Source organism: Musca autumnalis, unplaced genomic scaffold (genome assembly GCF_047663935.1).
Source record: "Musca autumnalis isolate F117 unplaced genomic scaffold, ASM4766393v1 scaffold_2, whole genome shotgun sequence".
Taxonomy (NCBI): domain Eukaryota; kingdom Metazoa; phylum Arthropoda; class Insecta; order Diptera; family Muscidae; genus Musca; species Musca autumnalis.
The window spans coordinates 34,111,866-34,125,655 of NW_027411755.1; the positions used below are offsets into that span (position 1 = coordinate 34,111,866).

Below are 13,790 nucleotides of genomic sequence, written 5' to 3' on the forward strand. Positions count from 1 at the left end.
CAGGGTCTGTTTGGGCTGAGAACTCGCCTAATATGATGCTGGGGGAGAAGTAACGCCTCAGATATCTAGTTACTGGTGACAAAAGTGATATCGGCCTGTATAATTTACGACGAAGACTGTGGATGCTGTTCAGCTTCGTTTCTTGAACTACAGCGACCAATAAGGTTCTCCGACTCATCGACCCTAATCTTCCCACGAAGACAATAGCAGTTACACTGTTGGAATGTCACATTGTCAAGAACTCGAACAGCATTACTCGGTGTTGTTGACTGCACCAGATACTGTTTCTGGGACTGCAGATGACATTAACAAAGACTCACCAGTTTGTCAAGAACTGGAACAGCATTACTCGGTGTTGTTGACTGCGCCTGGTACTATTGCTGGGACTGCAGATGGCGATAACAAAGACTCACCAGGAGTCAAGTTGGCCCAGGACGATGCAATAAAATTCCTATTACTATACTCCCTCTGAAGGGTCGAGCCTGAATAATCCCCAAAATGTACGAATTCACGGTATCCGTTGTATCTTACCGCCGCCGACCTATGGTGAATCAGAGAAGAACAAACGGCACAAAACCATTGTCCGAAATTATTCTTTATCTCGGTGTGGATGCGGAGTGGGCATAAAATAAAAATAAACTAATAAGTAGGCGCCGGCAGGTTTAGAATGGTCGTAGAGAAAATCTGATCAGACAGAAACTCATTTTATCACAAAATAAAACGAATTAGGTTCAGAAATTTTTGCATATCGTGCATATTTTTACATATTTGCATCAAATGAGCATATGCAAAAATATATACAAGGATTTGTGGTCTAAAATTCCCACCGAAATAGCTGAAAGTGGTATTAAGTCTTCTTTACACCTAAAATTTGTTCGCATGGGTCCACGTCTTCATATAGCCCCCATAGAACGATACCTCCCGATTTCCGATAGTTTGAAGGTTGTGGCCTCAAAATCACACTTAAATGGTTGACATTTTGTATAAAGTCTTCGTTGGGAGTATAAAACTTTCCACCTGAAATTTGTTAGTATTCGTCCACGTCTTCATACCCCCATAGAACGGTACCTCCCGATTTTCAGTATTTTGAAGGTTGTAGCCTCAATATCCCACCGAAATGACTGATATTTGTTATTAAGTCGTCATTGGGTGTATAAAACTTTCCATCTGAAATTTGTCGGTATAGGTCGACGACTTCATATAGCCCCCATAGAACGGTACCTCCCAATTTTCGGTATTTCGAAAGTTGTAGCCTCAATATTCCACCGAAAGGTCTGAAATTTTGTTTTAGTCTTCATTAGGGCTATACAACTTTCCACCTGAAATTTCTCGATATAGGTCCACGTCTTCATATAGCCCCCATAGAACGGTACCTCCGAATTTCTAGTATTTTGAAGGTTGTGGCCTCAATATCCCCCCAAAATGGCTGAAATTTGGTACTAAGTCTACCTTGGGGGTATGAAACTTTCCACTTGAAATTTTTCGGTATAGGTCCACGTCTTGATATAGCCCCCATAGAACGGTACCTCGGTATTTCTGGTACTTTGTAGGTTGAAGCCTCAATATCCCTCCGAAATGGCTGAAATGTGGTGCTAAGTCTTCCTTGGGGGTATAAAACTTTCCACCTGAAATTTGTTGGTATAGCTCCACGTCTTCATATAGCCCCCATAGAACGGTACCTCGGGATTTCTGGTATTTTGAAGGTTGTGGCCTCAATATCCCGCCAAAATGGCTGCAATTTGGTATTAAGTCTTTCTTGGGGGTATAAAACTTTCCACCTAAAATTTTTCGGTATAGGTCCACGACTTCATATAGCCCCCATAGAACGGTACCTCGGGATTTCTGGTATTTTGAAGGTTGTGGCCCCAATATCCCTCCGAAATGGCTGAAATTTGGTACTAGGTCTTCCTTGGGGTTTAAAAACTTTTCACGTGAAATATGTCGGTATAGGTCCACGTCTTCATATAGCCCCCATGTTACGGTACCTCCAGACTTCCGGTATTTTGAAGGTTGTGGTCCCAATATCCCGTTAAAATGTCTGAAATTTGGTATTTAGTCTTCCTTTTGGGTAAACAACTTTTCACCCAAAATTTGTCGGTTTATGTTCAGGCCTTCATAGAGCCCCCATAGAACGATACCTCCCTATTTTCGGTATTTTGAAGGTTGAGTCTGTGGTTATACATTCCTCTATTTGATTGCGTTGTCTAATCATAACAGACTCCAAGTACACTTGGACGATAGCCGCATTAGCAATTTGCTGTCGATTGAGCCCTACCCGTCTGCCTGTCAGATACGTATCATAATTCTCGAGCGAATCAGCCGATTTGCAACTCGTAAATTTTTTTATTAATCACGCTAAAACTTTGAAAATATCAAAAAATAGGAAGGTTCTGTTCTATGAAGGCTATATCAAAACGTGGACCTTTAGCAACAAATTTCTAAAGGAGAGTTTAATGCTCCCAACGAAGATTAAAACCGAAATTTAAGTCGTTTTATAGTGTGACAGACGAACGAACGGTCGGTCGGCTCAAGAAAATACATACATTTGATGTGTTACAAACGGAATGACAAAGTTAATTATGCCTTCTATATTATGGTGAGTGCCGTCGTGGTGCAGTGGTATGCCACCCGTCTTGCACTCTGAAGGTCTGGGGTTGACAAGATTTCCCTTATAAAAGTTGAAAATGTTTTGCTTGCGGTACATTTTAAGGGCTGTTTGAAAATCGTTCTAAAAATTCTACCGAATATATTTCTTGTGGTCTTGCTTACAGCGATATAATGTTGTTCATGGTCAAGTCAGTGCTTATTCCAGAATGGTCCAACAACATTAAAAATCCTACCGTGACCAACTATAATGGCTGGCGGGCACGCTAACTACAAACTTTGTCTGTCTCATACGAAAATGATATTTATTATACCCTACACCACTATGTGGGGAGGGTATTATAAGTTGGTTTTGGCCAAAAAGTTTGTAACGCATGGAATTAATGGTCGTAGACCCATACTTATATATACCAAAATGAATGTCTCGACGAGCTGAGTCGATCTGGCTATGTGTGTCCGTCCGTCAGTCCGTCCGTCTGTCCGTCTGTCCATCTAAACCTTGTAATCACGCTACAGGTCGCAATTTTGATCGGATCGTCACGAAATTTTGTATGTTGATGGGGGTCCCGGAGGGGAAGAAGCCTATTGATTTTGGTGATGGTCGGATAATATTTAGGGGTCGGAATGGGCAAAAAACTTATGTGGATAAAAATACAACGTTTTTTTCCAAAGCGAATATCTCAGCTTCTCAGATCCTATCTTTACAATGATGTCAGCTAGGTCGGCGTAGGTGACCAAATAACGGAGATATCGCAATAGTCGGTAATACAACCCATTTTTCCACTTTTTTGGAAATCACGCTACAGGTCTCAATTTTGATCGGATCGTCAGGAAATTTTGAGGGTTAATGGGGGTCACACAGATGAAGAAGCCTATTGATTTTGGTGATGGTCGGATAATATTTAGGGGTCGTAATGGGCAAAAAACTTATTTGCAGAAAAAGACAACGTTTTTTTCCTAAGCGAATATCTCTGCTTCAATATGGGGTATACCAAAAGCAGAACCTGGCCATGAAAGAAGAAAATATCGCCTTTCTAATGATGTAAAGTAGGTTCTCGTAGGTGATCAAACAACGAATATATCGCAATAGCCGCTAATAGAACCCAACTTTTTATTTTTGCGATTTTAATAATAATGACGAATATCACAGCTTCGGTTGGGGATCTTCCAAAAACAAAGTCTGACAATGAAAGTAGAAAATCCCATATTTACAGTGATGCAAAGTAGGTTTGCGTAGGTGGCCACATAACGCAGATATCACAATAGTCGGCAATACATCCCATTTTTTCATTTTTTTGTAATCACGCTACAGGTCGCAATTTTGATCGGATCGTCACCAAATTTTGGGGGCTAATGGGGATCCTACAGAGAAAGACGCCTATTGATTTTAGTGATGGTCGGATAATATTCAGGGGTCGGAATGGGCAAAAAACTTATTTGGAGAAAAAGTCAACGTTTTATTTCAAAGCGAATATCTTCGCTTCTGAAAGGGGTATATCAAAAGCCAAACCTGCTAATGAAAGTAGAAAATATCACCTTTGCAACGATGTTACGTAGGTTGTGTAGGTGGTCAAACAACGAAGATATCGCAAAAGCCGCTAATAGAACACAACTTTTCATTTTTGCGATTTTAATAATAATGACGAATATCACAGCTTTGGTTCGGGACCTTCCAAAAGCAAAGTCTGGCAATGAAAGTAAAAAATCCCATCATTACAATGATATTAAGCAGGTTGGCGTAAGTATGCAAATAACGGAGATATCGCAATAGTCGTTAATACATCCCATTTTTCCACTTTTTTGGAAATCACGCTACAGGTCGCAATTTTATTTGGATGGTCACGAAATTTTGGGTGTTATTGGGGGTCCCACAGAGGAAAAAACCTTTTGATTTTTGATAATGGTCGGATATTATTCAGGGGTCGGAATGTGACAAAAAAAAAAAAAAAATATTTGGAAAAAAGGCCAACGTTTTATTTCAAAGTTAATATCTCCCTTCTGTAGGAGGTATATCGAAAGCAATGCATCCCTTTTTCGATTTTTGTGCAATCACACTACGAAATTTTAATCGGATCCTCACGAAATTTTGGGGGTTGATGGGGGTCTAACAGAGAAAGAAGCCTATTGATGGTTGGCATACATCCCACTTTTCCATTTTTTATTTGGGTTGTACTGTCGATGCACTTAAATGCGTTTCAAAAAAATTGACCTGTGTTAATGAAGACATTCAGAGCAAAGGCGCTAAGCTATCCCAATTTTAATATTTTGAATTTTATTAGTCAAAAGCTTATGAACAGGGGTAGTGGTGTAGGGTATCACATAGTCGGCCCCGACCCGACTATAGCCGTGGCTCACTTGTTTTTGAAATGGATCTGCTCATAGTATATTAAGGTCATAAGATTAGTGCATTTAGATATCAGCAAAAGCCGACTGATCCTTTTCTTAGTTCTTAGTTTGTGAATAATGTTCAAAAAGGAAAAAAATATCTCAAGTGTTTATTATATGCGTTACATTATGGTAATTTCCTGGCTTAGACGTTTTCCTTTAGGAAACAACAGATTCTAAGGTTACATTTTTCTTGGACAACCGTCATTTAAAAGTTAATTTGCGCACATTTTTTTTTAAATCAGGATAAACCCTATTTATATAAAACAAGTATAAAGTAGTTAAGTTCGACCGGACCGAACTTTTTATACCCTCCGCCATAAAATTAAATTAAAATGGAATAAAACTGTGCAACATTTTTGAGCTAATCGCGGGCAAACAACTTCTGCAGAGCATTTTATGAAAGTAGAGACCTAATAGACAAAAACCATATTTGGGTTTTGTTTTCTTAGATCGGATTCGGATTTTGTGGCCTCATCTAAACATTGTGAAATACTGATTTTTACAGCCAAGCGGGGCTATATCTCTGAAACCAATATGAATCTTGTTTTAACCTCTGCCTTAAACTTATAGATGAGAGAAAAAAGGAAATATTTGGAGGAATAATGACCTCGAGAAATTGCGTATCTCCAAAACTGTTAAAATTTTCTTCATGTTAGCTTTTGAAAAAAATATGCACTACTCCTCAGAACATTTTATTGTTGTAAAACGCCTCTATCGCGTTGTTTTAGAAAATTTTTCAACATAAATTTGAATTTGAACAATGCATTGAAATCCAAAATATGAGAATAAATTGCCTGTGTGAACATTGTTTGAAATATGCTTCGTAGAAGGTATGGTATGAATTTCCGCTTATACAACGTAAAGTAACAATTTTCTTGGCTCAACTCCCAACAATTTAACTGCTACTGACCACAATTGCAGGAATTATGTAAACTTTTATACATTTTAAGGACTTTGATGCCCTAGTTCGTCTCATTGACATATAAGTTCTACTACTTTAGAGCTACAATATTGCTAATGACTACAAAGCAAAATTCTTAGTACTTTCTGAGATAAAGGCCCAATAGTGGAAAAAAGGCTCATTTTAGCCTGGTTTAGATGAGGCCATAAAATCCAAACCCGATCTATAAACTCAAAACCCAACTAAGGTTTTTGAAGCCTCTATATGAAGTCTCTCAGAAAATGCCCATTAGAAGTTGTTTGCATTTCCAGTGTAGCACAGTGTAATTAGTTTCCTTACCTGTCCGCAATTTTAGGTGCACAAATTTTTCGACCACGGATACCCGCCAAATGCCTAAATTACATCATCTAATCTAAAGCAAGTAAGAAGGGTGTTATGTTCGGCCATTACGAACTTGTTATACCCTCCATCACCCGTTGTACTGAAGTAAAATGAAACCATAAGATTAATTTCGTTTATGAAGATAACTGAATACCAAATTTCAGCAATTTCGGTAAAACAATGTACAGTTCTATGGGGGCTACATCAAAACGCCGATCTATACATACCTACGAATTTCTAGGGGAAAGTTTTTATACTCAAAAACGACTAACTATCAATTTTCCGATATTTCGGTTAGATAATGTGGCTAAAGAGGTACGCTTCTATGGGGGATATAGGAAGAAGTGGACCTATACTGATAATTCTCTTCTTATTACCTCATGGAAGACTAATGGTCGGTTTTTCTAAGACGATTCGAATTCAAATTCTTTCGAATTACTACCAAATTCCTGTTAATGAAAACAATGTTTGTTTGATTGAAAACAAAAGTGAATGAAATATTTTTCAAAAAACAGGAGTTGGGTAGTAGTTCGAACGAGTTTGAATTCGAATCGTCTGTGAAACAGGACATTAATAACAAATTTCAGTCTTTCGGAGTTATACAGACGTCACAAAATCGGGAGGTGCCGTTTATGGGGGCTATATCGAAAAGTGGAACTATACCGACAAATTTCAGTCGGAAAGGTTTTTACCTCCAACGTAGACTTAATACCAAATTGCAGGCATTTCGTTATTGTGCCCACAACCTTCAAAATACCGAAAATGGGGATGTATCGTTCTATGGGGCTATATTAAGGAGTGGACCTTTACCAACAGATTTCTGGGGAAAGTTTTATAACCCAAATGAAGATTAAATACCAAATTTCAGCCGTCTCGAAGGAATATTGAGGCCACAACCTTCAAAATACCGGGAATCGGGAGGTACCTTTCTATAGGGGCTATATAAAGGCGTGGACATGCACCGACAAATTTCTGGGGGAAAGTTGTATACCCCAAATGAAGACTTAATATAAAATTTCAGCCATTTCTGTGGGATATTGAGAATACAACCTTCAAAGTACCGAACATCGGGAGGTACGTTCTATGGAGGCTATATAAAGGGGTGGACCTACACCGACAAATTTAGAGGGAAAAGTTGAATACCCTTAACGAAGACTAAATACCAAATTTTAGCCATTTCGGGGAAATATTGTGCCCACAACCTACAAAATACCGAAAATCGGAAGATTCCATTATATGGGGGTATACCAAAACATGGACCTATGTTGACGATTTTTGGTATAGAAGTTTCGTGGCCACTGAGAACCTCAAATGCCAAAAAATTACAGCTAGTTCGGTAATAAATTGTAGCTAAAATCCTCAAAATATCGACATCGGGAGGTACCGCAATATGGGGGTGTACCAAAACATGGACCTATGTTAACGATTTTAGGTGGAGAAGTTTCGTGGTCATTGAGAACCTCAAATGTGAAATATTACAGGTAGTTCGCTTAAAAATTTTAGCTAAAATCTTCAAAATACCGAAAATCGGGAGTTACCGATATTTGGGGGATATACCAAAACATGGACCTATGTTGGAATATAAGTTTGTTGATCACTAGGGACCATAATTGTCAAATTATAAGTACTTCGGTGAAAAATCGTAGCTAAAATCCTCAAAATACCGAAAATCGGGAGGTACCGTTATATGGGAGCAAAACTGTCCAAAACGTGGACCGATATAACCCATCATCGAACTTGACTTGCCTGCAAAAAAGACCCATGTTCCTAAAATTCCAGCTTCACCAATTTTGTGGATGCTAGACGGACGGGCGTGGGGAAATCCATGGATGGACTCAGAATATTACCCTGATCAAAAATATATATACTTTATAGGGTCGCAAATGATTATTTCAATGCGTTACAAACGGAAAAACCAACATAATGTACCCTCCATACTATGGTGGAGGGTATAAAATGATCAGCGTAAATAAACTTTAACAAAGTTTTACTGTGTATTTTAATTGAACTATTTAATATGTAAAACATGACATACTTTTAGGCACTATTTAAAAAAAACACAATCAAGAATTTCAAAGCCATGTGATGTCGGCAATCTTAGCTTATTATCGTACATGAACTTTTTCAATGCAATCGCAGATAAAGTATAAGCGGGCATTACATAGCTCTCGTTTGTGTTTAATTATGACTGCTCTCTCAGAAGAAATATGTATGTAGGCTCCGCACACAAATTAAAATAACAATGACATAGTTTTTTTTCTTTATTTCGGAAGAAGCAATGCGTGTCCCCCTTATCAATATGAAATACAATGGGGATACCTTATCTCTGCAAGACACAAAATAAACGATTGGTATTTCAAAAAATAAAACAAAAATACATTTTTAAAATATTTTTCTTTATTTTACATTTCCTTATTTCCTATACAAAAATCATAGCCTAGTCAGTGCATGGACAGCTTAATAGAAACTTATACAACGTGCATTTTCACGTTTAAACCCAGGATAACATTCACAATAATCTGGGGCGACACAAATTCCATTTTCACAGTCATTGTTACAAATGGGATCACATTTTAGGGCATGTTTAACCAGACGGTTACGCCTGTAGCCGGGACAGCAATAGGATACGGTGCGCATACGCACTTCAGGATCGGTTACCTTGGCTCTGGAAGGGGAGAAAAAAAAAACGTTTTATTAACAAAGAGAAAATTTTAAAATTTTATTTTCTATACATACTCCACTTGTTTATAACAAATACCCGCCGACATTGTACTCCTCACATCCATTATAAATAGTTCCTTTTCACTGGGAGCATTCAGTTTCCAAAATTGTCCCATTGCAACACTAAAGCTTATGCAAAGCAGTAGGAAATATTTTAAATTGATCAACATTTCGCGCAATTAAGACGTTTTGAAAAAAATATAAATTGAAAATTAAATATTCAAGACCTAGCTTGTGCAGTAGAGGCTGAATGATTATGACTGTTTGGTGTGTGTTTGTGGCTTTTTCTCAGAGGCTTGAAATAATTTTCATTCGTAGACGTTTTTTGTTTTGTTCCCTCTTCTTATCAGTTTGAAGCGTTCTTTCACCAGTAATCTGTTGTTTTTTTTAAATAAATAAAAAAAATGTTATTTAAGAGAATTCAGTCACTATGATGAGTGAGTGGAATGATTGCCATTTCAGAATAAATTATAAATTTATAATATTTTATAGAAATGCGACCAAAAAATAAAAATAATTTAAAACGGAGACTAAATACCAAATTTCAGCCATTTCGGTGGGTTATTGTGGCCACAACCTTCAAAATACCGAAAATCGGGAGATACCATTCTATGGGGGCTATATGAAGGCGTAGACCTATACAGACAAATTAAAAGGGTAAAGTTGAATACCCCCAACGAAGACTAAATACCAAATTTCAGCCATTTCGATGGATTATTGTGGCCACAACCTTCGAAATACCGAAAATCGGGAGGTACCGTTCTCTGAGGGCTACTCGAAGACATGACCTATTCCGACAAATGTCAGACGGAAAATTGTATACCCCCAACGAAGACTAAGTATGAAATTTCAGCCTTATCGGCGGGGTATTGAGGCCACAACCTTAAAAATGCAGAAAATCGAGAGTACGGTTAGGTATGGAAGCTACACGAAGGCATGACCTATTCCGACAAATTTCAGATGGAATTATTTTATATATGAGAACGTGGACCTGTACCGATTCGATGGGAGATTCAGGCCACAACCTTCAAAAATACCGAAAATCGGGAGGTACCGTTCTGTGGGGGCTACACGAAAGCATGACCTATTCCGACCCCCAACGAATACTAAGTACCAAATGTCAGCCTTTCCGATGGAATATGGAGCCACAACCTTCAAAAATACCGAAAATCTGAAGGTACCGTTCTATGAGCGCTACGCGAAGGCATGACTTATTCCGACAATTTTCAGATGGAAAATTGTATACCCCCAACGAAGACTAAGTATTAAATTTCAGCCTTTTCGGTGGGATATTGAGTCCACAACCTAAAAAATAAGAAAATCGAGAGTACGGTTCTATGGGGAATATATGAGGACGTGGACCTGTACCGATTCGATGCAAGATTCAGGCCACAACCTTCAAAAATACCGAAAATCGGGAGGTACCGTTCTGTGGGGGCTACACAAAGGCATGACCTATTCCTACAAATTTCAGGTGGAAAGCCTAACAAAGACTAAGTAGCAAATCTCAGTCTTTTCGGTGGGATATTGAGACCACAATCTCCAAAATACCGAAAATCGGGAGGTACCGTTTTATGGGGTCTACACCAAGGCATGACCAATTCCGACAAATTTCAAATGCAAAATTGTATACCTCCAACGAAGACTAAATACCAACTTTCAGCCATTTCTATGGGAGATTGAGGCCTCAACCTTCAAAATACCGAAAATCGGGAGGTACCGTTATATGGGGGCTATACCAAAACATTAGCCGATATTGTACATATTCGGCCCATTATTACAGACATTTTGCGTTTGTGCAAATGTTTGTTGATCTAGAAGTTCTCTCTGGATCATAAAGATCACTTCTGACTCGCCTGGATGGGGGTCCTATCCACCATACGGTAAGAAACCTCCTATCTCACGGTAACACCCAAGCAAGAACTGCAACGAAAGCATGTCATTGTGTTGCTGTACCGGAAGAATCTTTGTCTTCTCATGTAGATGGTACACTGAAGGCACTCTGTGGCAGTTCTCAGGGCGGCATTCTGACGGACCGACCTATCGCGTTATATGTAGTTAACAAGGTTTCTTAATCTGCACCCCAAGTACTGCCGCTGGGAATTTGAAGACCTTGTTCTTACATCTCAGCTTGTCATAGATAGCTGTGGAATGCAACTATGACAAGAACATGATGTCGAATGTGACTCCTAGAATTTTGGGTTAGTTTGTGGTCGGAATTCTGCTACCATTGACAATGACATTCAACTCTGTTCTCACAGGGAACAACCCTACTTGGACGGCAGAGGTGAGAACAGTGGCTTGGATTTAGTAGCGGATATTTGCATATTACTCGCCTGGAAAAATGTGGTAAGATCAGTCAAATAGGAGTTCAGCCTTTCACAAATGACATTAGAAAAGATACCTGACGTCAAGTTCGATAAACATTTCCGGAGATATCACACCACTTTGGGGAATTCCCTATTTCACTCTACGCTATTTCCCTATTCACACCACTACGATCCACACATATAATTTATTATCCAAGCCTTTAATCTTGGGCGGAGGGTTGTCGGCTCGATGTCTTCAAACAGCGTGGATTGCTTGACAGTATCAAAGGCGTTAAGTCAAGCGCCATCATCATTGTTCTATCAGACGGCTTCCTTTGGTTGAGTTTTCGACTAATAAGTGCGGAAATGTAGTGCAGTGCTGTGGTTCAAGTAGATATTTACATCTGTTGACGATCTCCGATTTAATAGAGCAGAATTGAAATGATTTAAGGGCCACTTGGTTTCAACAAATACAACGAATTGTCTCTCCGCAGTCTCTATAGCTTGTAATGTAATTTTAGAGCCTTTAGTATGACGATAATATTCGCAGAGAAAAACCTGACGCCTTAAATGAATCTTATTGTTCCTCGATGTACTCCTTGAGGCTTGAAATTGAACTTCTAAGTTACATGGTTATAGGTTTAGAATCGCATTTAACGCAACCTGACAGCTCTAGTAATGCGTATCGACGCAGCATGATCCTCCTTTCTATTTTGGATAGCTTTCAATAGCGCCTTCCACCATTCATGACGGCCTATTTGGTGTGTTGAAAATTCCAACTGGGGGTGATAGTATTCGGTTAGTAGATCAAAGTCCCAAAAGGGCTTTGGGTTCTCAGGCCAAACATTTTTAGTGTCCCCTATATATAACCGTAACCAAAGGCAATGGGTCCCCAATATTGTGGGCTTTATTTTGCAAGAATAAAGATATAATAAAAATAATTGTTCCACAAACATCCCAGATGGGACAAGGGAGACTACTCTCATATCAATGAGTGCATCCCGATTCATATTAGCTCAATGATATGGGACCTACTTAAATCGCCGAGTCCGAACGGCGTGTCTTATGACACCACTTGTACTCAGGAAATGTCGCCAACATTACTGAGGGGTATCTTGCCACCGTTGAAAATTGTTTGATGTAGCTTGGCCGGGGAATCGAACCCATGACCTTCAGCGTGCAAGGCGGGTGTGCATACCATTGCACCACGGTGGCACCCAAAGAAGATAAAGATAATGCTTTGAAAATTGATAGAGACCTTTGGAGTATATAAAAAAATGGTTCTTGTCGGTTCACTTTTGGTATAGCCCCCATATAAGGATATACCCCAATTTCCAGTGTTATAAACGTTTTCCATGTTTTCGAACTAATATCCCACGCTCCAGCTCTCAGCAAGCTCCCTGTTCTTAGAACGCTCCATGCTTTTAGCAAGCTCCCTGCGCTTAGCACGATTCTGCAAGCTGTCTGCTCTTAGCACGCTCCAGGCTTCTAGAAAGCTTCCTGCGCTTATCATAATCCGTTCTCTAAGCAAGCTCCCTGTGCTTAGAACGCTATACGCAAACCGAATAATACAGAGCCGAGCCACACGTCCCGACAACTGCCGAGCCTTTATTTGTATTTTTGGTTTTTGTATACCATCCACCATTGTATGGAGGGTATATTCAGTTTGTTTTTCCGTTTGTAGCGCATTGAAGTAATCATTTGCAACATTATTATTATTATTATCCAGGTTCCTAGGTGGAACATAGGGCCACTTGTGGTTTCTGCAATCATGGGATTTAAAGTGACCAGGCGATTGACGATTGTCAACATGGGCTTATGTTTATGTGTAGCCGCTATATAAGGGTACCTCCCGATTTTCGGTATTTTGAAGTTTTAGCTACATTTTTTAATGAACCCGAAACTTAATGAAGCCACGAAACTTCTCCAAAAATTGTTTACATAGGTCTATGTTTTGATAAAGCCTCCATCATATACCGGCACCTCCTGATTTGCAGTATTTTGAAGGTTCTAGCTACATTTTTTGACTGAATTGCCCGTAGTTTGACATTTGAGGTTCTCTGAATTTAATTGCCCGTAATTTGACATTTGCTGTCATGAAACTTCTCCACAAAAGTTGTGAACATAGGTGCATGTTAGGTATTGCAGCTATATAACGTTACCTCCTGGTTATAGGTAATTTTATTAGGTAGGTAGGATTGTTGTCTCTATACCCTCAGCATTTATGCTAACGAGGGTATAAACACTTTCATACGAGCAAAATATGTCGCTCATCGAAGTAATGGTTATAGACCCCAAGTATGTTTGGACGAACTCCGTTTCAGACAATTTGGAGTTGATTTAGCCATGTCCGCCCGTCTGTCTGTCTGGCTGGCTGGAGCGCTAGGCTTTAGTAATATTTCGACTAAACTCAGTTTAAGTTCGAAGATGGGTTATATCGGTCCACTCCTTCCGAGATCTCACCCACAAAAGTTCGAAAATGTTCA

The 13,790-nt window shown here is 39.1% G+C and overlaps 1 protein-coding gene across 1 annotated transcript in view; it reads right to left on the reverse strand.

Annotated features, from left to right (window-relative positions):
• LOC141392207 (uncharacterized) overlaps window positions 1-9,267 on the reverse strand; it is a 42,951-nt gene extending 33,684 nt beyond the window's left edge. The window contains exons 1-2 of the mRNA XM_073965161.1: window positions 9,011-9,267; window positions 8,738-8,939 (exon numbers count right to left, since the gene is read on the reverse strand). Of these exons, the coding sequence (XP_073821262.1) occupies window positions 8,738-8,939; window positions 9,011-9,165 (357 nt within the window). The 5' untranslated portion in view covers window positions 9,166-9,267. The remainder of the gene's footprint in view (window positions 1-8,737; window positions 8,940-9,010) is intronic.
• Window positions 9,268-13,790: the final 4,523 nt, after the last annotated feature.